Genomic DNA, 23538 nt, shown 5'->3' on the forward strand with positions numbered 1-23538 from the left:
TACATTTTATTATGGGATTATGATTTATTATGGGATTTTTGTTTTCACTGTCCTTTTTGGGTCTTTCGTTGTCTGGTGATGATCATTGCATTCCAGTTGGCTTTTGCGCTGTCCTTACTGGTCCTTTTTGTGTTATCATAAACCACTAGTTTAGGGATATCTTAGGTATGTGATTTACTAATGACATATAAACAAAGTGGAATAAACAAAGCACAATTCTTTGTATGTATAAAACAAACTCTGCTGTTATTTAAGAAGATGGGGAGTAAAAAAAAAAAAAGTAGAAGCTCTGTTACAGGATTTTTTTTTTTTTAACTAGGATTTGTTCATCTTCCCAGAAGGGTTATTGTCAAACAACTTGTTTGTGCATGAACCACAGCGAAGCATTAGGAATAAATGTAGAATATTATCCTATGGCAAATACAATAATGGGTGTCAGATTTTAAGGTAATGACACGGACTGGTGTTTTTTTTTATTTTTTCTTATGTTTGTCTTTAAATGGTTTTTCCTGCAGACTCTTTGTTACATGTGTGGCAACACTTTCTTTGGTGCTTTGTTCCATTGGGGTAACGACAGGCATGGTTCTGAGGCTCAATTTGAATCGTTTCACATTTTATTTTCTTACCCGCAGATCGAAGCCTCGCGCTGACTCCATGGGAAAGCAGCATCGTTGACCGGCTGATGACGCCCACCCTGTCTTTCCTCGCCCGCAGCCGCAGCGCCGCTAGTGTCTTGAGCAATGGAAAAGATGGCCGTGAGTTGCGTTTCGTCAGACCGTGCAGACGGCGCAAAGGTTTAGGAGCTTTTACTGATTATGTTTCATCCACAGACTCTCCTCTATGCCCTCGTTCGGCCTCAGCCAGCCCCCTCACCCTGTGCGCCCACCAGCCCCACCACCGCTGCTCTGACCGCTGGAGGGTGACGTCGAGCACGCCGGACATCACTCAGCGGCAGCACAGACGAAGCTCCACACCCGTATGTTAAAGGCAACCAACACCGGTTCATTAGACATGGCTGAACGCAGCGAGGTGTTCTCATTTTTGTTGCTGCAAATACGCTAAATACATTTTCTAGACCAGCAGAATAGAAAAGATTTGCCACAAAGGTTGGAAACTGTACATCTTTCTTTTAAGGCGAAAGTCTGACTTTTTTTTTTGGACCCACAGTATTTAGTTATTTTCTACTTTGTTTTATTAAAATATTGCATACTTAATTTATTGCTGAGCAGATAGAAAGACAATCATTTTGTGTTTTTTAATTAGGAATAAAAAAGTTATGACCCCTTTCTACTTTCAACTTGACGATTTTGGCTCATTACTGTGGTAAACCGACAAACTAGTTCATAATAGTAAAGTGGACGGAAAAACTCAGCATCCTTTTACTTTTTTATGCCTAAATAAATGTCATAGAAAGTGATTATTTAAATACTGTTTAGTGTGGAAAACTAACGCTGCACCTCACCTTAAACACAGAGGCCCTGTCTGATTAAAGTGCAGAAAGTTAAAAAAATGTTCTGACAGCAGGTCATATCTATCTAAAGCTATTTCTAACATTGACTGGATACACACAGCTCTTCAATAAACTCCCGTCTTTCTCTTGCTGTCGATGTTTCCATCTGGGAGATGTTGCTGAAGTGCTGTGCTACTGGTACCATGTTTACCCTCTTCTTTGATGGGATGTGTTGAGAATTTGGCTGCTAACAAATTTCACTGCAGCTCCAGTTAATCAGATATTGACCCAACCAACAGAAAAACTTGTTTTCCTTCCTAATATCAGCCATTTGCTTTGTGTCATGGTTGAGTTTTGGTTTGGCTTTGTTTTTCTGTTATTTTCATTTTTTCATCTCTTTTGGGTTAGGTTTGACTTTATTGTTAGTTTTCAGTCATCAGTTATTTTCTGTCATTTTTCACTTCACCTCCTCAGCAGTCAGTCACACCTGTTATCATTTACCAGTCAATTAGCCAGATCCTTGTTCCACCTGTGTAGTGCTCTATTTAAACCTCCCTCTGCCTTCAGTTCAGCACTGGGCCGTCATCATTCCACACCTCTCCATGCCAGTCCCCGTTTTGCCCTGGAAGCTTTGTTTTGCTCCTGTTGTTAAGGTTAGTCCTGTCAGTCACTCTAAAGACTGTTTGTTCACTGTTTGTTCCTGGAGAGGTTCTGCTCTGTGTCCTGGTGTCTCCAGAGAACTGCTAACTGGACTAGCCATCCTGGAAAGGCTCTGCTCTGTGCCCTGGTGTCTCTCAAGTTCTGCTAACCTGACTAGCCGCACTGGAGAAGCTCAGCTCTGTGCCCTGGTGTCTCTCAAGTTCTGCTAACCTGACTAGCCGCCCTGGTGAAGCTCAGCTCTGTGCCCTGGTGTCTCCAATGAACGGCTAACCTGAGTGCTTTGAGGCCTGCTAGCCGAGCAGCACCTTGCAAGTGTGGACTCTCTGTCTCCGGGCCGTCAGCTCCTGCCATCACATTCATCCCTGACCTTCTGCAGTCCTGAACCTCCGGTCTTCATCATTCACCACCCAGCATACTTCCTTCAATAAAGACTCAAACTTTTAGTCCCGTGTGTGCGTCCTGAGTTCATCAGTAAACAAAACCTTGACAGTACGGCCCAGTCAAAGGGTGAACTCAGGCGCCATGCGGGGCTTACCTGCAGGAGTTGACGACCCGGACATCCTCGCATATCTGGAGATGTGCGAACGCCAGATGAGGGAGAGGTACGCCAAGATGGCTTCTGCCCGGGACCCTGCGCCACCGATCCGGGTCGACTCCACTTCCCCCGTGGTTCACGTGGGCGTTGTTACAGCTACCCCGGAGCCCAGTGAGAGAAGCCGCTCAGCCTCTCGTCGTCTCGGTCATCACCTCCATGACTCGCAGCTGGCCCCTCGAGTGAGGCTCATCATTCCACCTAGCAGAGCCCCACGCATCAAGGAGAGCCAGCTGTGGGAGTTCTACTACGGTGACCGAGACGACCTTCTGCCCTGCTGGCCAGCTGCCACCCCCGAGATTGCCCCAGATTCCTCATCTGTCCCCTCCCGGCGAAGACAGCAGAACCACCGGCGCGGAGGGTCCGTCAAGGCTAAAGAGGAGGATCCGCCTCCAACCTCGGCGTCCGCTGAAGCCTGTAGCCCGGCGCCGCTCTCTGAAGCCTGTAGCCCGGCGCCGCTCTCTGAAGCCTGTAGCCCGGCGCCGCTCTCTGAAGCCTGTAGCCCGGCGCCGCTCTCTGAAGCCTGTAGCCCGGCGCCGCTCTCTGAAGCCTGTAGCCCGGCGCCGCTCTCTGAAGCCTGTAGCCCGGCGCCGCTTTCTGAAGCCTGTTGCCTGTCACTGCCTGAAGTAGCCGAGGAGAGGGTTCCGCCTCCACCAGTAAGCTCCGCTCTGCCGGCCGCCGAAGGATCTGCTCTGCCGACCACTGAAGGCTCCGCTCTGCCGGCCGCCAAGAAAATAGATCCACCGGCCGACGAGGATGAGCCCGAGGTCTCCGAGGGAGCCGCTTTGCCTCAGCCCGAGGCCTCCGAGGGAGCCGCTTTGCCTCAGCCCGAGGCCTCCGAGGGAGCCGCTTTGCCTCAGCCCGAGGCCTCCGAGGGAGCCGCTTTGCCTCAGCCCGAGGCCTCCGAGGGAGCCGCTTTGCCTCAGCCCGAGGCCTCCGAGGGAGCCGCTTTGCCTCTGTCCAAGCCTCGTGAGGAGGTCCAGGAGGACCTGCCTCCGCCCAAGCCTCGTGAGGAGGTCCAGGAGGACCTGCCTCCGCCCAAGCCTCGTGAGGAGGTCCAGGAGGACCTGCCTCCGCCCAAGCCTCGTGAGGAGGTCCAGGAGGACCTGCCTCCGCCCAAGCCTCGTGAGGAGGTCCAGGAGGACCTGCCTCCGCCCAAGCCTCGTGAGGAGGTGCAGGAGGACCTGCCTCCACCCACGGTTTCCGCCGAGACCGGTAGCTTGGCCCTGCCTCTGACTTCTCTGTTTGGCCGGAGCCGCCGACTGCGGACTCCGAGCCGCTCGACTCTGCCTCGTCGGGGCCGTCCACCACGGCGCCCGCCTCTGACTTCTCTGTTTGGCCGGAGCCGCAGACTGCGAACTTCGAGCCGCTCGACTCTGCCTCGTCGGGGCCGTCCACCACGGCGCCCGTCTCTGACTTTCCTGTTCGGCCGGAGCCGCCGACTGCGGTCTCCGGGCCGCTTGACTTTGCCTTGTCGGGGCCGCCCTCCTCGAGGGTTTAGTCGGGCGATGCTGCTCCGCCGCCTGCCTCGTCCAGGACGACCTCCACGAAGACTTTTTCTTTTTTGCTTAGCAGCCGTTCTTGCCTGAGCCCTTAAGGCCAGTGCCTTCTGTTATTTTTTGGGCTCGATTCCAGTTTTTGATTTACTTAGGATTTTTGGGGTTTTAGAGTTATTTAGGGGTTCTTGTTTTCTTAGAGTTCTTAGTCTCTGTTTTACTTTTGTTTTTCCTGCTCCGTTTTAGGATTCTAGGTTTTGCCTTAGTTTCCAAGCTTTGCTTTGTTTCCTCATTTATAGCCTTAGTTCTCTGGTTTTCTCGTTAGTTTACTTATTCATGTTCTAGTTTTCTTGTTTTGCCTTAATTTCTAGTTTAGCCTTAGTCTCATAGTTCTGCTTAGTATTTTGTTTTGGTTTTGCATTAGTTTTATAGTTTTTCTTGAATGTCTTGATCTTTTTCCTAGTTTTTTTTGTTTCATTTTGATTTTCTAGTTTTTTGCTTCGGTTTTTCTTTTGTTATCCCTACCCTAGTTCTTCTGGTTTTGTTCTATAGGTTAGTTCATGCCTGGTTTTCTAGTTTTTGGTTTAGATCTGTAGTTTCCCAGCGCTCTTTAGGTCCCAGCGCTTCTTAGTTTTGTTTTGGCCCCCTAGCTCTTAGTCCCCTGGCGTGTTTGACGCTCTCCATTCTCCGGAATTTAGACGCCCTTAGTTCCTGGTATTTTTGTTTCCTGGCGTGTTAGGACGCCCTCTGACCCCTGTAGATTTCGTGTTTTTCTGGCGTGTTAGAACGCCCTTTGTCTCCTGGCGTATTAGGATGCCCTTTGTTCCTGGTTCCCTGGTGTTTAGATTTCTAGCGTTTAGATTTAGTGTTCCCGACATGCTTAGACGCGCTCTGTTCTCGATTCCCCGGCGTGTTAGGACGCCCTCTGTTTTCGGTTCCCCGGCGTGTTAGGACGCCCTCTGTTTTCGGTTCCCCGGCGTGTTAGGACGCCCTCTGTTTTCGGTTCCCCGGCGTGTTAGGACGCCCTCTGTTTTCGGTTCCCCGGCGTGTAAGTACGCCCTCCGTTCTTGTTCCTAGGCGTTTTAGATGTTCCTGCTTCCGTCATATCCCGACGTTCTCTTCCCCAGCCCCGGCGTTTTTCCTCACGCCCCGGCAGGTTTACGCCCGTTCCTTCCCTTTGGCGTTAAGTACGCCCGTTCCTTCCCTTTGGCGTTAAGTACGCCCGTTCCTTCCCTTTGGCGTTAAGTACGCCCGTTCCTTCCCTTTGGCGTTAAGTACGCCCGTTCCTTCCCTTTGGCGTTAAGTACGCCCGTTCCTTCCCTTTGGCGTTAAGTACGCCCGTTCCTTCCCTTTGGCGTTAAGTACGCCCGTTCCTTCCCTTTGGCGCTGTCGTGCGCTCGTTCCTTCCCTTTGGCGCTGTCGTGCGCTCGTTCCTTCCCTTTGGCGCTGTCGTGCGCTCGTTCCTTCCCTTTGGCGCTGTCGTGCGCTCGTTCCTTCCCTTTGGCGCTGTCGTGCGCTCGTTCCTTCCCTTTGGCGCTGTCGTGCGCCTGTTCTTCCCTCTGGCGTTGTCGTACGCCTGTTTCTTCCCTCTGGCGTTGTCGTACGCCTGTTTCTTCCCTCTGACGTTGTCGTACGCCTGTTTCTTCCCTCTGGCATTGTCGTACGCCTGTTTCTTCCCTCTGGCATTGTCGTACGCCTGTTCTGCCTTGTGGCGATGTTCGCCTGTCGTGCCCGTTTTTGCCTGGTGGCGATGTTCGCCTGTCAACGTCGGTTAAACGCCTTTTGTTTTGCCTACCAGCATCTGTTAGACATCCTTTTTAGTTCGCCCTAGTGGGTAGTTTTGGTTTGATTTTAGCCCACGATCCTACTTTCCCTCCACCCACCCAGGTTAGATCAGCTTAGTTATGACTCTTGCCCGCCATCCTGCCGTCCCTCCACCCACCCTGGTTAGATCAGCTTAGTTATGACTCTTGCCCGCCATCCTGCCGTCCCTCCACCCACCCTGGTTCGGTCACTTTGTAGTTTGTTTTGTTTGATAGGCCGTCCGGAGTCCGGCCTTGAGGGGGGGGTAATGTCATGGTTGAGTTTTGGTTTGGCTTTGTTTTTCTGTTATTTTCATTTTTTCATCTCTTTTGGGTTAGGTTTGACTTTATTTATTGTTAGTTTTCAGTCATCAGTTATTTTCTGTCATTTTTCACTTCACCTCCTCAGCAGTCAGTCACACCTGTTATCATTTACCAGTCAATTAGCCAGATCCTTGTTCCACCTGTGTAGTGCTCTATTTAAACCTCCCTCTGCCTTCAGTTCAGCACTGGGCCGTCATCATTCCACACCTCTCCATGCCAGTCCCCGTTTTGCCCTGGAAGCTTTGTTTTGCTCCTGTTGTTAAGGTTAGTCCTGTCAGTCACTCTAAAGACTGTTTGTTCACTGTTTGTTCCTGGAGAGGTTCTGCTCTGTGTCCTGGTGTCTCCAGAGAACTGCTAACTGGACTAGCCATCCTGGAAAGGCTCTGCTCTGTGCCCTGGTGTCTCTCAAGTTCTGCTAACCTGACTAGCCGCACTGGAGAAGCTCAGCTCTGTGCCCTGGTGTCTCTCAAGTTCTGCTAACCTGACTAGCCGCCCTGGTGAAGCTCAGCTCTGTGCCCTGGTGTCTCCAATGAACGGCTAACCTGAGTGCTTTGAGGCCTGCTAGCCGAGCAGCACCTTGCAAGTGTGGACTCTCTGTCTCCGGGCCGTCAGCTCCTGCCATCACATTCATCCCTGACCTTCTGCAGTCCTGAACCTCCGGTCTTCATCATTCACCACCCAGCATACTTCCTTCAATAAAGACTCAAACTTTTAGTCCCGTGTGTGCGTCCTGAGTTCATCAGTAAACAAAACCTTGACACTTTGAAGCTCCATAAAACTTCATGAGTAGTGTTTCAGTTGCTTTCCATGTGCCTCTCTCCTCCATGTACACCCGTGCAGGGGACTTCTAAGCTAAACCTGCCAAGCAGGTCACACGACACCATGTAACGAGGAGCTGCAGCAGCCAATACAGTATCTCTCTTACTTTTAACTTCATGGTAAAGGGTGAAAACACCCTTTACCATGAACAAATTGTTAGAGAAAACTCAGATTTATGACATTCACAAAATAACAATCTGGTTTCTGAAATATATTAATTGGGTTTAACACAGGTATTTATTTATTTTTGTATAAAATCGTATCCGTATCTGCAAACAGGTTTTATAAACTGTAGTATTTCTGTATTGAAAAGCTTTGTAAACCCCAAATGAATGGTTGAAATGTTAATTTATTCCAGATGGATAAAAACAAGAAAGAGAAGAGAGACAAAGAACGGGAGAATGAAAAGGAAAAAAAGGCCATCACTAAAGAAAAGGTGCTGAAGAAGAGGCAGTCCCTGCCCAGTATGAGACACAGACCGGATCCAAGGTACAAACATTTATTTCTTTTGTTTAATTTTTATTGATTTACCCAAAGTAAGCTTAAAATGGACAGAATTAAGTAGTTAACAATCCTCTCTTGGCTGCAGTTATCCCTAGTGCTCCTTTTCCTACTAAAAGAAAAAGCCACATGGAGGATTAATGCTGCAGACATTGTGTCCGTGCACCTCATTTCCAAGCGGAACGTACTTGAGTCAAGCATAAACCAGCCTTTACTCCAGCCAAACTTAAACTTGAAAAATGTGCTGAGAGGAGGCTGTGCCCGGCGGACCAGGAAACGTGTGGGGGCAGGGTCTGGGCAACTAGTAAAAGCTAAATAAACTGATTACTAAGCTAATAAATGGTTCACTTCAAAACAACAACAACAAAAAAAAAAAAAACAGGTCCGCAAAACTCACTATTCAAACTCCTACTTGCTATGGAGGCGTACGAGACTGAGCTGCTTTCGCCCCCCACAGCGGCAGAGCTACTGACACGTCGGTTTCTCCAAATTACGTCACAAAAACTTTTGAACCAGTTGCAATAACTGATTCAAGATTCAATGCAAGACCACCCTTGAACCACATTGATGGTGTTTAGATACAAATGCACAAAAATGCAGTAATATGTGGAAAATAATTATCATGGTATGTAGACAGGACTATAAGACAACAATGTTAACAGTTTATTAGCAAAAAGAGTTGATTTGGGGGTGAGTTGCCCTTTAAAAACTGCTTTTTGTTCTGTTTAACTTTTACCCAGATCCCAGTGAGAGCCCATAAAAAAACTCCAAGCTCTCTGAGCTAGAATAATAATCCACTCTTTTTAAACCTGGAAATAAATATTCCTTGAAACCGTATTAAAGAGTAGGTTAACCATGATGCCCTTTAGCTTGGTTCTAATCACTGTGCAGGTTTTTGTGTCTCCCCTGCGTTGACTTTTAATTAACATGCTTGAATAACTGATGAGCCCCACAGATTGGGGAAGCATTTAGAAAGTCCTCTATAATCCCCAGACGGCAACATCTATGATGGATGGATGGAATAACAGCTGAAAAAAAAATCTAGTTTATTTTATACAACAGATATTGGCAGGAAAAAAACTCTTAAGAACCAGACTGGAACCTGCCAGCGGCTGTTTATTAAAATAAATAGCTGCAGTTTGTGTAATTCAGAATCATTTGTACCTAAACAAGTGATTCTTGTGTTCTCGTCTGCTGAGAGCTCTCCTCGATGTTTCTCAGTCTTTCCTCTCCATCTCTTCTAGTCCAAGTCCTCTGTCGAGACAGCGACCGGCATCCCCGGCCACACCCCGGCCCAGAAATGCTTCTCCCAGCCCTGCCGGCTCCCCAAAGCCCCCGTCGACACGTGGGAGCTCGGCTACCCCTAAAGCCCGACCAAAGAGAGCCAGCACCCCGGCCAGAATAGACCACCGAACCTCTTCCCCCGCCCCGCTCGAGAGAATAAAGGAGCCTCGCAGGTCCTCCACTCCAGAGAGACGAAAGAGTGAGTAACTAAAGCATGGAGAACACTGTTTATCATGAATAACGCTTTATAAATCATTGCTTTTTTTGCTGGAAGTAATATGGTCTCTAAAAGATATGGAGACGGATTGGATTTGTTTATGGTTCAGAGTTAATTGTACTACTGTAGTACTGTACTAGTGCATCTGCACATTTATTACAGAATTTCAACATGTCCATCTATCTATAGCCACAGTCAATGCTTGTAAATCTCCACCAAACACTTAAACACTTAAACACTTAAACCTGCAGTAGAGAGTTCTGAGAAAAACGTGGACTTGGCCTGAAAATTTGAACAAACACATCCTACAGCTCCTCCCCCACAGCCTAGCCTACCGTGCTGCTCTGAGGTTTACCCTCGTTTTATTCGGGCTCGGTCTAATTATTTCTTATTAGCTTGCTTTTTGCCTTCGGTCTTCTTGTTTTTACCTTTTATTCTGAGCAGGTGTCACTCGAGTAATTGTCGATTTTCCTGTAAAGCAGTTTTTTTTTTTTCATCATCTCTCTGCATAGCTGCGGCACGCAGGCAGTCTTGAGCTTTAATGGCAGTACGCGGCATGCTGGGGAGGGGTGTCAGCAGCGTGTACATGAAAGTGATCGACATTGCTAAGACGTTCCTCCTGACTCCTGATTGGTTGTTTCTGACCGGGAGCGGTGTATTTCTACAAATGACAGGAAACCCGCTGGGAGGAGAGCAATGGAGCTTGATTTTATTATTTATTCATTTTTTTCACAAATTATCTGTCTCATATTTTACTGTGAGGAAATAACGACAGTTTCAACTAATATGTACAAAACGTACCTAATGCAGCTTTAAAATAAGTCACTGTGTATGCACACATGTGACTTGAAATTGAGTTTCACTTTTTAATTTGAATTACTAAAATAAATTCACTTAATAATAATTTAATTTTCAGATGTTTATCTACTAGCTAATGCATTCTTTTGCTAATTTTTCCTTCCACTCAACCACCCATCTTTCTGTCTTTTTTTTTCCCCCACCACCATTGCTTGATTTTATTTATTTTTCTTCATTGTCTCTAGCTGTCAAGCTCTTCTCTTGTGGCTCGATCCCTGCCTGCATCTGAACAGAATAATCAAATAAATGTAAAATGGAGACTAAAGTAACTAAAAAGCATGTATAATATATTTATATTTTAGGAAACAGTAAGGACTACTAACAATCTGGCATATCTAAGCCACCAAAGAACAGACTGTGCTAATTAACTCGGTTCCTTGGCTGTCCATTTTTTTATTTTTTTTGCTGGCAGTAGAATATTTGACGGAAAAGCGGCTAAAACACCCCGCAAATATTAAAACCCAAACATCCAGTTAAAAATGATGGTTCTTGTTTTAAAATCTTAATATTTCTTTCTGTTTTTCAGGTTCTCCTGTCCCTCCTGCCATCACGTTTTCGTCTGCCGCTTCCACGCCTCAAACGCCAAGCATGGCAGCGGGCTCCAGCGGCGCTCCTTCCCAACCCGAGCCGGTGACTTCGGCAGCGTCTGTTCGCGCCGTGTCGCCTTCACCCTCTCCGTCAGCCAAGCCCATGGCCGGCACCAACGACCCGGAGGAAGCTGCTCGCATCCTGGCAGAGAAACGTCGGCAGGCCCGAGAGCAGCGAGAGAGGGAGGAGCAGGAGCGCCGTGAACAGGAGGAGAAGGAGAGGTCAGTCGGCTCGTGGGAGAGTAGCTCTGCGAATGGAAAGCTCTTTGCTTGATTTCAAAAGAAAAGTACATTTCTATCAGGAATGGTAATTGCAATGCCTTTAAATGCTTTTTTAAATGGATTTGATGCATTTTTCAGATGGACAAGTCACAATGGACATAAGGAAAGCGATTGCATTTAGTTCCCCTTTACTCTTACAGTCATGGACAAAGTTGTCGGTACCCCTCTGTCAATCGAAGTAAATCCCACAACAATCACAGAAATGAGTTGAAACTGAGAAAAGTAATAATACATTAAAATGCATTCAAAATTAACCAATGAAAATCAGCTATTTGCTTTTGAATACGGGAGCCATCATTTTTAGCCAGGCCTCTTTCATCAGTTTGTTTTTTTTAAAATGATTCTGTTAAGCCACGATTCAAAAGCAATGTCTGATTTCAATTGGTTAATTTTCAGGAAACTTTCATTTATTATTACTTTTTTCAGTTTCCAGTCATTTCAGTGACCATTGTGGCATTTTCTTTGATTAACAGATTGGAGCCAACAATTTTGTTCACGTCAGGACGGTATATCGAAATTGTAAAATCCACTGCAACCAATTAATTGCCTTTGGAAGAGACCAGATTTCTTTAGACTCCTCCTGTGGATTTATTTAATCTCAGTGGAAATGTACCTGTTCTGTTAAAGCCTGTTAGCTGTGATGACACTTGGAGAAAACCTGTTGGATGCTGTGAAAAAAAGTATATAGGATGTGTATAGGATGATTTGAGTCAAAACAGGTTTACGTTCAAATGGCCCAGTCAAGGTTCAGACCAAAGACAGTAATTACTAATTCAGTCAAAATTCCATTTTTTTTTGTATCTCAGAATGATGCGTTGCTTCAGTGTGAATCAGTTGTGTTCAAACACAGGTTAAAAAAGTATGAGCAAAAGTCTTATTATTAACTCTTGTGCTCATACGGTCTAGGATCCTGAGAGAGGAGCGAACAGCAAGAGAGGCAGAGGAGAGACAACGCAGGGAAGAGGAGGCCCGAGCCATGGCTGAGGAGCAGCGGAGGAGGGACGAAGAACAGCGACTGCAGGAAGAGAAGGAGGCTCAGGAGAAGGCCAAAGCTGAGCAGGAGGAGAACCTACGCCTACAGAAACAGGTTTGTTTTGGCGGAAAGAGTCAAACCAGCAGTGCTGATGTTTGTGTATGAATAAAACTGGAGGAGAATTGAGTTTAAGTAGAAACTGAGTGAAATCAGCCAGGAAATATGCTTTTCTATTTCGTAGACATGCATCAAGACTCAACTGTAGACCGTCATGAGCCCTGATGCTTTACTGCCCCCTTGTGGCCATTCAAACAGGATTTCGTGGTTAAACACGAGCCAGTATTTAAACACAGGGCCTATTGTTTTGGTGCCTTTTTTTTTTTCTTCTTCTTCTTCCATTTGGATTGTCCTCATGAGGATGTAAAAAGTCCAGAAAGGATCTGTTTTTTTTCTTTTTCTTTTTGTTGCCGGAAAATGTCCTGTTTGTGGTTGTAAACAGTAACAGCATGGAGCAACCACACCCTCGTCACGTAAAGAAAGAAATGTATTTTTGGCTGCCGTTTTCTTTTTTTTCTCCCCCTCTTCATCTGCCTGCACTGAAGTTGTGGTCGGATTCTCATGTGCTTGCGTTTCAGAAAGAGGAGGCTGAGGCGAGAGCCCGGGAGGAGGCGGAGAAGCAGCGACTGGAGAGGGAGAAACACTTCCAGAAGGAGGAGCAGGAGAGACTGGAGAGGAAAAAGGTAGGGCTGTAAATCCGTTCTTCCATCACTCTTCTCTTTACTAAGTTGATACTCGAGTTCAAACTAGACAGGCAACATTGTGAGTGTAAAGGGAAGAATGATGCATCGTTGATTTCAACGAAAGCAACGTGCTCCCAACAACATTAGACTAGGAGAATTAAAATTAGCCGATACAAAATCTCCTTCGCTCCCCCGTGAGTGGTGCAGTTATATCCTGAGCTCCATTTGCTCTGAGGTCTGGCCTCTGACACAACAAAAATCAGGCTTGAAAGCCGAGTCCCTGAAACCAATATGAATGATGTTTTTGGCTTGTCCTGGAAGGGGCTGTCTGCATGCCACGATTTAATAGGCCTTAGAGTGCCTGTGTGTTTTACTGTGGGAGTGTCTATAGGCAAGTTCTAATATTGGCAAGCTAGCGGCCCCAGTCTTATCTGAGTCGGTTTGAGGAGATGTTTGCACAGTTATGATGCTGGAATGAGCTCATGTTCAGGGTTAGCAGCCCGAGATTAGCCGTAAGAGCACGGAGGCCAATGATACCGCGCTTGGGGAGTAAAAAAAAAGATAAAACAACTGGACTTCTATTCCGAAGCAGAAGACGTTTCGCTTCCCATCCAGGAAGCTTTCTCAATTCAAAATGTCTGGAGTAGCGTTGAGTTCCAAGCTTTATAGACAGACATTTTGAATCTACATGTAAGTCTAAGCTCTAAAAAGGTCTCGTCAGCAGGTCTATAAAGTTGGGAACTCCACACTACTTCAGACATTTTGAATTGAGAAAGCTTCCTGGATGAGAAGCCAAACGTCTTCAGCTTCAGAATAAAAGTCCAGTTGTTTTATTTTTTAACCTTTTTAACCTTTTTTTGGGGTTGATCATAGCCTGGATGACTGCGAACCTTCACCAACACACAACCACAAAGTTGTACTGAGCTTTTATTTATTTACTGCTTTCAGTTCAGAACAGTTTACAGGAAAATATGTACGTGTGGCACATGATTATGAATTGAGGGAAGATGATGCGTTGTTTTCAAAACTTCTTACAAATGATCTAAGTAATTTTGAAAAAAACAGAAACAAACAAACACAAAACATTGGCTTGCATTTGTATTCAACCCCATTTTCCGAATAAATTGACAGGACCGTTTCTGTTTGACGTGACCGCGTTGTCCAACATTGTTGTTTCTGATGGGCTTCGTACGCCTGCAGCGTCTTCCTCCCCTCGTGTGAACGGCTCTGGGTTGGTTTGGCCAGGCCGGGCAAAACCAGCTCAGACACAGGAATGCGCTCAGAGGAACATCACGTCCTCCACCATAAAGATTTGGTCCTTAGACACTCTGTTTAGACCAACTCCATAAAGCACACAGGTGGTTGGAGGCAAACACAACAGCCTCAGCAGCTTATTGGGCAAGCAAATGTCTACAGCGTGGAAGCACAGTTTGCTGCTAAACTAAATGAGTGCATAAGCTGTGTGAGAAATAATCTGGGATCTTTAAAAATGCCTCTGTTTTATGAGCGGCAGCTGCAGTTATGATCTAACTGTGTCAGATGAAGGTCAGATCTTGTATCTAACCTTAGTGCATGTTAATGAGGCAGGCAGAGGGGTCTAATTTTTACGGAACCACAGCCGCGCTATCTTCTTACATCACTGCTGTACACTGTTCAATGATGGTATGGTTTCTCCTGCTAAATCCGTAAGACACACGTCATCATTATCGTCATAGACGCACAATTTTATTCTTAGCGTTAACAAAAATAAAAAAAAGTACAGTATGTTTTGTAAAGAAGGGAAATTAATGAACATTGAAATACAAAGCCTAATTTGTTAATTAAACAATTTAATTGGTCAAGTTCAGAAAATCTTTCAATTTCCAAGCAAGTATAAGAAACTAGAGATTATTAGACTTGTCAGATGTAGGCCTGAATGGCCTTCTCAGAGCGTTACCTTGAGAAAATTCAATTGAATTTTATTTATATAGCGCCAATTCATGATACATGTCATCTCAAGGCACTTTCCAAAGTGAAATTCAATCAAATCATACAGATTGGTCAAAAAGATTTCCTATCTAAGGAAAACCAGTAGATTGCATCAAGTCTTGACAAGCAGCATTCACTCCTCCTGAAAGAGCGTAGAGCCACAGTGGACAGTTGTCTGCATTGTTGATGGCTTTGCAGCAATCCCTCATACTGAGCAAGCATGAAGCGACAGTGGAAAGAAAAACTCCCCTTTAACGGTAATGAAAACCTCCAGCAGAACCAGGATCAGTGTTAACGGTCATCTGCCTCTACCGACTGGGGGTTAGAGAAGACAGAGCATAGACACAAAACAGCACAAAAGCACACATTGATCCAGGAATTCTTTCTACATTATATGGTGATAGTGGATAATAACCGTGATGGGTGGCGCTTTCTTATTTTCCATGCCACCATTGTCTGGGTTTTTCACTACCAGACCTGTTTCCAAACAGTAGAACTTGTCTTATATTTTTGTAAGCCAAAGAAATGTGTATTAGCTTTGTTTCAACCGGCTGACCCGCAGTGCACAGCAACCTGTGGGAAATGGTGAAGCGCTGCGACAGTCTATGCTTCATACAGTCAGTGAAATATACCTACAAATCAACTACAAATCCTATTAAAATGACTTTAAATACATTTTGAAATCTAGCGTTGGGGTTAATAACTGAGCCATGCCTACACCAGAATAATCATAGAACTGAATTACTTGATATCCCTACTTTATATGGAACGGATTTTTATACCTCGGGTTACGGATGTTAAATCGAATATTCAGAAAAAAACTGATTTAAAATAGTCTCCATTTCCCCTGAGTTTCTTCCTTTCTTTCCTTGTCAGCGTCTGGAGGAGATCATGAAGAGGACACGCAAGACTGATGGGGGGGAAAAGGTACCAGTAAACTCCACCTTTTACTAAAACAAGAAGCGACAACGCTGCTAAGTGATTGAAATCCTCCTCGACTTTTACAGAAAGAGACTAAATCCAGTTCAGTCGCTTCGGCCAATGACGGACAAGCAGAGAGCAGCAAAGGTAAGCAAACCGGATTTGTTTGCCATTTAAAGAAGGTCTCTAATGAAAAAAATGAAGACATTGTCCACTACCAGCCTTTAATCTACAGATGCTATTAAGAATGATCTAATTAATGAATCATTAAGACATTTAAGACTTTAAATGGGAGAGAAGGCTTTGTCAACAGGGGTCTTTTAGAGTCCACAGGAAGACATTTAGAGCCTCAGTTAATAAACTCAAAGAAACTTTGTAAATTTTAATTTGCTCTGACTCATCCGGTTGCAAACGAGCCGACATGAACCGGATTTCAACCCGTACCCGAGAGCAAATGTTCTTGTCCTCCGTGTGCGGCACTAAACAAAAGCACATCGCTGCCGTATCTTCCCTGTTGGCTCGCATCTGCGTTGGATTCACCGTGAAGCGTGTTGTATTAAAGGGTCTTTAGATGATATCTCTGCCTCATATCCTGTGCAGCTGCAGTTGGACTTGCTCTACTCTGCGCAATAGGACCCACGTGTGCTCACTGATAGCTGTGTCCCCAGAGCCTGAAGGCTGAGAGGGGAAGAGTGGGCTGATGGCAAAAGCTGGCCGCAGTTTAGCTCCGATTGTTGATGCATGAGATGCTACATTTTGGTATCGCATCTATCCGGAATATAATTTTTCGTTAGATCAAAGGATAATTAGCAGCTTCTATGTGGTCTTGGAGATGTGCTGCTGGATCCAGAGCTTTCTGAGTCAGGAGCCGATGTGGTTGGGGGTCTGAAAAGCCCGGATCTGTTTTAATCGGGTTGCCAGTGGCGCTTCGTCTCAGCCGCAACCAAATCCATACGGAAGCTCAGAGAGTGGGGGGTCTGGAAAGATGCCTGAACAGAATTATACCTCACCTTTCCTCCTTGTTACTGCATTTTTTGTTGTTGGTAATTGTACATTTTGAAGTCTATAATGCATGCAAAAATGGATCTCTAGAAATTAAAATGTTGTTGAATTTTTTTCAGTAATTTAAGCTTTTGAATTCATAGCAGCCTAATACCCTCTGCTGATATATTTGAAGAGCTTCAGTTCATTTTTAGGAATTTGGCTGATATTTTTATTTTTTACAGAAGACCAATAATGGATTTAAAAAAAAATAATAATAATAATAAATAAATATATATATATATATATATATATATATATATATATATATATATATATATATATATATATATATATATATATATAAAATATAAAAATGTGACATCATTGCCTCCACAACCAATGGGAAGGCTGCTAACTTGACAGCTGTTCAACAGACTGCTACAAAAGGCAATTACTGAAAAAGCTGACTGTTCTGGGTGCTCCACCCAAACATATTAGCGGAAAGCTGAGTGCAAGGAAAAAGTGTGGTAGAAAAGGCCCACACTGCGAGGAAGGCAAGGACTGGAGTCTAGAGATTCAAGACCCACCAGACAGACGCACCTGGCTACGGACCGCAACGTTCACATTCCTTCTTATGCCCAAATGAAGCAGAGGATCCCAGCTTTCTGAGCATGGACTTCCCACGGTCAGGGATGATTTAGGCAGCCCAGGTCATCTGCTGTTGATGGTCTGCTGTGTTTCATCAACACTGAAGTCAGTGCAGCAGCCACCAACCAGATAAATTCAGAGGACTTCATGCTCTAATTGCTCTGTCTTTTATGGAGATGATTTGAAAAAGAAAAAAAAAAACCCTGCTTTAATGAGCACAGTACTGTTGTACTTGATTGGCCGTCAAACTTCGCTGACCTGATGCCAGTAAGATAATCGGCGTCGTTGGAGTCTCACTGCAGTTGATGTCTCCACCTGACAAAGATTAGTGTCCAGGATGCTACGTTTCATTGATTGGTGGAAACACGCATGAGGAAAAACAAGGGACAGGAAGTCTGAAAAACGACCAAAAATATCCCCCTCATAGGTTTTTGCTTTATTGTGGCAGACCCAGCAGTGTATATATATATATATATATATATATATATATATATATATATATAAGTTTCAGAGATACAGCGTTTTGATTCTGCTAGTCATAGTAACCTTAATTAACAGGAATGCACTTAAAATATATCAATGAATCTGTATTAGTTTAACGTCTTTAATTGAACTATTCACATTAACTTTAATTGTAAATGTGCTCTAATTTATTTAGATTTACCTTCATAGTAATAATAAATAATTTACTATAAAATTGTTTTTTTACCACAAATTACAATATAATTTCTTTTGTCACTTGCTTCCCTTTAACTTAGGGAAATTGATCTGCAGTCTCTGCAGGGCATTCAGGAAAAGGAGCAGCAGCACAAAGTCAGGGCTCCAAGATTAGGAGTTTGAAATGAACACAAGGTCTTCAGTGAAGCCTGTCATTTGGAGGAGGAATGTGGTAGCAAATGTGGCTCCGCCGTAACCGCCGTTGTTTACTTTGTTCGCTGCAGGATCTGCTGACTATCAGCCGAAACTGGACGGGAGCCTGCATAACAACAAGGCGGAGAACGGTCAGAGTGACGTCAAAGAAAGGTAACGCTTTAGTCTTGTTTTGCTCGCCTTGATTGAAAGACCACCATGAAGAGTGTAAAGCCGAGACACCAGGAAGCAAAGCTGCAGAAAACACACATGCAGGAAGTTTGTCTTTTTAGTGGCAAACATGGAAAACCACAAAGGATCAGGCCGTCAGTAAACAGTGTCAACACTCAGGATGATCTGATTTCCTGAACTGTTCACTTTTTCGTATTTTAACACACTTCTGTGTGTAAAGTTACGAAACTTGTTGTTCGACATAGCGAAATGACTCATCGCATCGCGCTCTGTGCTTCCCTCCCTTCAGCCTCCCGGTGGTTAATGGCCTCCAGCCCACCAGGCATGAGAATGGCATGTCCTCTAAAGGAGACGCCGCCCACTTCCAAGACTTTGTCCACCTGACAAACCAGGACAACGCCACCAACGGATCCCGGGACAACTCGGAGACCGGCTCGTCCGCTGAGCCCATTCTCCCCTTTGACACTGAGGAGTCCTTCGTGAAGAAAGCGGGTCCCATGAAGCCTCAGCATGTTGCAGGTACGCCGCTTTAAAAACATTTTAGAATTAAAACCTTATTGGAAAGGACGCTGAAACCAGCAGTGATGTTGTAGGAGACATTAGAGGAAGGACAAAAGATCCTCTGAGTCAGTCTGGGGACAAAAATGTAGATTTCCCGTACATTGCCGTTTTAACCAGGTTAAAACTAATCATTCACCATACAGCATAACTATACTGTACATTTTACAACAGTAGATTTTATTGTACCCTTCCCACCACCTCCCCTTAGATTACTTTTGAGAAATATGTTTGTCCCCCTCCCCCCCAAACTCCCTAAAAATGAAGTTGATTTTCCACCATTGTCCATCTATATATGCTTCTTGGCAGGTATTCTTATAATCTGTTTATTTCTCCTTGACTGGTGCCACATTTGTAAGAAAAAAGCCTTTGTGGTTTGAGCACCATATCCCTCTCTCCCAATGCCAAATGCCTTTTGGTGGGGGCAGGGTGATGGTTGGCGGGCCAACGAAGACCGCCATTGGCAGAGACGAGCTCCAAGATGCCGACGATCGGCCCAACAATGCAGGGTTTAGCAATTAAATTTTGTTTATATAGTGCCAATTCATGAAACATGTCATCTCAAGGCACTTTACAAAGTCAAGTTCAATCATATTATACAGATTGGGTCAGATTATACAGATTGGTAAAAAAATTTCCTAAATAAGGGAACCAGTTGATTGCATTGGAGAAATATGAATTTCTCCAATGTGAGATCAATAAAGCCTATCTTATCTTATCATCAAAGTCTTGACAAACAGCATTCACTCCTGAAGAAGCGTAGAGCCACAGGGAGAGTCGTCTGCATTGTCCATGGCTTTGCAGCAATCCCTCACACTGAGCAAGCATGAGGCGACAGTGGAAAGAAAAACTCCCCTTTAACGGGAAGGAAAACCTCCAGCAGAACCGGGCTCAGTATGAACGGTCATCTGCCTCGACCGACTGGGGGTTAGAGAAGACAGAGCAGAGACACAATAAGACAGACAAAAAAGCACAGAAGCACACATTGATCCAGTAATCTGTTCTACATTAGATGGTAATAGCGGGTGAGCCGTCTTCTCTGGATGATGTCACAGCTAACAGAACGCCAGACCAGATGTACCTACTATGAAGAAAAAAGAGAGAGAACAAAAAGTTAAAAGCTGAAATGATGACAAGCAATGCATAATTGAAGAACAGTAGAACTCAATAGAGTGAGAAAAATAGACCCTGATGTCCTCCAGTAGCCTAAGCCTATAGCAACATAACTATAGAGGTAGCTCAGGGTAACATGAGCCACTCTAGTTATAAGCTTTGTCAAAAAGGAAAACAGAGACTAGCTGTAGTTTTTGGTGGTCGGAGAGGAAAGGTTGGCCTTCCTGCAGTCCTGACCTAAACCCAGTTGAACAGCTGTCGGCTCAGGTTACATGTGTTCACGCCGGACTCAGCGACACGAGCCCATTGGCTGATTTGCTACAAATGCTGGTTGGGCAACGGGGATGCTGTCCCGCAGTAGTGTGTGACCAACCAGGCGACCAGCGTGAGCGTTTGTGGTTGTTTATGGCTCTCCCACGCACTGCCAAGGCCCCCGTTTGTTAAATGAATAAATTGTTAAACTGTTAAGATATCTTGTCTCTTCTTGACAAAGAGGACTGTGCAAATTGTTCATGGGCATAACTAAATTCATTTTTCACACAGATTTGGCACCACTGACAGTGAAAACCTGCTTTTCGACTGTTTCATATGTATCGCCAAGAAGCCTTGTTACAGAAAAGAAATATTTGCCCAAACCCAAATGTAGTTATTTTGCGAGGTGTGGCCTGTACTGAGAGGAAAACCCAGACTTTCAAATACTGAGAGGACTCGCGCTAATCTTAACGCTGAGATTTCTGTCAGGCAGCACGTCAAATAACGGCGGTATAAAAGCTAAAAGGGACAGAACGGTAGCTTTGTTGTACTCTCTTCAGCCGTCCTGCCATCTGATCTGTATCAAAACAAATAGTTGCTAAGGTTCCTTTACAGTAAACTCTGGTTTAAATCTTTTTTTAAACCTCTTGCTGTCCTCCCCTGGGTCCACATGCAGCCTTGTCAGTTATAGTTCCCTTTTTGATTTAACAGTTTTTATCGGTCTGACTGTAGATAAGGGGGCAAGTTGAGGTAAGAAGAAGTAATTTCCGGCTTTATAAAAATCAGCTGGCACCTACACTGCAAAAATGGATCTAAAAATAAGTAAAATGTTCTTAAAGTTAGTGTATTTGTCCTTGATTTGAGCAGGTAAAAAAGATTATTTGCCAATGGAATGAGTATTTTTACCCCTAAAATAAGATAATTAGACATCCTGCACTTGAAATAAGGTGATGGAGATGAAGTGTTCCTATTTTAAGTGCAAAAATCTTATTCCGTCGGCAAATAATCTTATTTACCTGCTCAAATCAAGAACAAATACACTCATTTAAAGAAAATTTTACTTATTTTAGGTTCCGTTTTTGCAGTGTACCTCATGTAAATGGTATGTGCTCTTGTCTTTCCAATTTTGAAGAATGGCTAAAAGAAATGAGCCTCTGCCATCATATTTATACCTGAAGGATACATAAAGACCTGTTTTACCAGCTAAAACTTCCCAGACAGACTGATCAACTTAGAATAAAGTATAAAAAGTCTTCACTTACATGTATGTTATAAAGATGCATTAATAATTTGTTAACATTGACCCACCCCAACAATTGGAAATAAAAAAAATTCTGTCAGATTCTACTACTATAATAATAAATCTGTTTATTTTTAGGTTGTTTTATATTTTTTGTCCTCATGCTACAGATTGCTTTGAGCAACGTCAACTAGAAAAAGTTTAGCACTACACATTTACAGGAGACCCTGTGCTCCTTGCCCGGCGCGGGCTTTAGGAGGCGCTGATAAGGAAGACAAAGCCAGCTTTGTCTTCAGATATAACGCCGGCCGGTCCCGGCCGTGAAGCCACTCTAAACCTGAGCTGCACTCAATCAAACTTGCAATTCATCACCCCCCAGTGAAAGCGAGAACCCCCTCGAGAAGAGGAAGGTGCGGCACGAAGAGTTCGCTTACACTAAAAAAAGGTGGAGATGGGATATGGAAGCAGCGCCGTAGGAAAAGTCGAGGCGACGCGGGGGTATCTTTATCCTGTTGACAGTTTTTATTCACCAGCTCGACTGACTTGGGCTCGGACCCAGGGAGGAATTCCTGAGGCGACGAGGAGCCCCTATCCACAAGTGCCTCACTGCAGGGGTTGGAAACACGACTCCGGGGCAATTAAGCACCACGCAATGCTTCACCCGTACCCCTCCCTCCCGGCAGCAACGTCAGCAGCGCCCGCCTCGTATCTGCCGGGTTTTTAACTCTCACCTGTTACCCCCGAAAAAACGGGCCAGAAATCACAATTCCCGTGCCAGGGAAAGTGGAACAGGGCTTTCTTTGATAACGGCTCAATTCTTTCCCCGTAGTCCTGATACCTTGATCTGAGCGTGGCCTCGTTCTCAGCCCTGCATATCTCTTTCTGTTAACTCCGTCATAAAAGCAGAAACATTTGGCTTCTCGTCTTCACTCGTAAATCTGGATATGTGAGATGCCTGACCTGGCAGTACGAATACACCGCACTGATTTAGTGTCACAATGTAACGCCACATGAGGACGGTTTATATTCAGGCCTGAATCCAGGTTTCGTTTCTAATCCTTAAATCGGAGCAGATGAGCCGGCTTGACCCACCCCACATATCGGATAGCAGTAAAAATGCGTTGATTCGCAGGTTAGCTGCTTTTTCACTGTAATGTCTCAGCGTTTGGAGCCTTGCTGCCTTCTCATTTGATCCTTGTAAACAAGACAGTAAAGATTTATTGGGAACCCGCCCCCCCGCTGCGGCGTGTTTAACATCCTTTTGCATTTAGTATTGTCAACGGGTCAGAGGTTTACACACGCTGTCGTTACTCAGTTCGATGAGGGCAACTCGCCTCTTTGGCAACGGATGTGACCGTTTCGTCTGTTAATGCGACGATGCGGGTGTATCCTAATTAACTTAAATATAAATGAGGTAATTCGTTGTTGTACTGCGATTCAAAAGGTGGGACGTTTGTGACGGGCCTCGACAAAAGCAGGAACAAGTCTCCCCGGGGCGTTTTGTGTTATTGGCAGATCCTGGAAGAGTGGACTTTAAGCTTTTCAATGATGTCAGACTTGTGGAAATCAGAAAAAGGATTTAAGAAAACGTGACCATTTGAATGTTGGCACTCTGCAAAGACGATAAGTGAGAAAACGAGCCTCACAGCTTCTTTAGAGTCACCTGGGCAGCCAGGGGGGCGTTAACTAAAACTGTTAATTTGAATCACTTTACATACCTCGCAGCAACACCTCCCACCCCTTCAATGCCGGTCTGTAGTGTCGATGTAGACCCACTGCACTACTTTTCTATGCAAGGATCATTTCCAGTAACCTGACGCCGCCAGATAGATTTGCTTCGCATATCCATCTGGAAACCTTCCGTTGAAGTAATTTTGGGAAGGGGCGAAAATACTGGTTAGCTGATTGGCCTATGTTGGTGATAGACGGGCCAAATGAACCAATCAGATCAACGAAGCATATGACGTACTCGTCAACATGCTTCGTCGTCGCTCTTATTTTCGAGCGACGACGAAAACACAACCACAAGCCAAGCTACTCTTGCTGCTGCAGGTAAAGGCTCGTTAGCTCAGCAAAGAAATACTCTGTAATTCCGATAAAACTTGCTCGATAGCCACGCTAACGCTAGTTTCATCGGCTGAAGCCGCCATGTTCTTTAGACTGAACTGTCGCTCCTCGTTGCGTCACACCTCAACCCGCCTCAAAGCCAACGCTGATTGGACGTTCGT

The 23538-nt window shown here is 44.9% G+C and overlaps 1 protein-coding gene across 4 annotated transcripts in view; it reads left to right on the forward strand.

The window, feature by feature from the left end:
• The window catches only part of map7d1a (MAP7 domain containing 1a), a 59358-nt gene that overhangs the window by 32980 nt on the left and 2840 nt on the right, over positions 1-23538 (forward strand). For all 4 annotated transcript variants that reach the window (XM_036135256.1, XM_036135259.1, XM_036135258.1 and 1 more), the window contains 11 exons: positions 633-755; positions 831-976; positions 7502-7632; positions 8889-9127; positions 10530-10812; positions 11779-11959; positions 12481-12585; positions 15430-15480; positions 15561-15621; positions 18048-18129; positions 18437-18666. In XM_036135256.1, coding sequence (XP_035991149.1) covers positions 633-755; positions 831-976; positions 7502-7632; positions 8889-9127; positions 10530-10812; positions 11779-11959; positions 12481-12585; positions 15430-15480; positions 15561-15621; positions 18048-18129; positions 18437-18666 — 1632 coding nt within the window. The remainder of the gene's footprint in view (positions 1-632; positions 756-830; positions 977-7501; positions 7633-8888; positions 9128-10529; positions 10813-11778; positions 11960-12480; positions 12586-15429; positions 15481-15560; positions 15622-18047; positions 18130-18436; positions 18667-23538) is intronic.

This window comes from Fundulus heteroclitus, chromosome 3, assembly GCF_011125445.2.
Source record: "Fundulus heteroclitus isolate FHET01 chromosome 3, MU-UCD_Fhet_4.1, whole genome shotgun sequence".
Classification (NCBI taxonomy): domain Eukaryota; kingdom Metazoa; phylum Chordata; class Actinopteri; order Cyprinodontiformes; family Fundulidae; genus Fundulus; species Fundulus heteroclitus.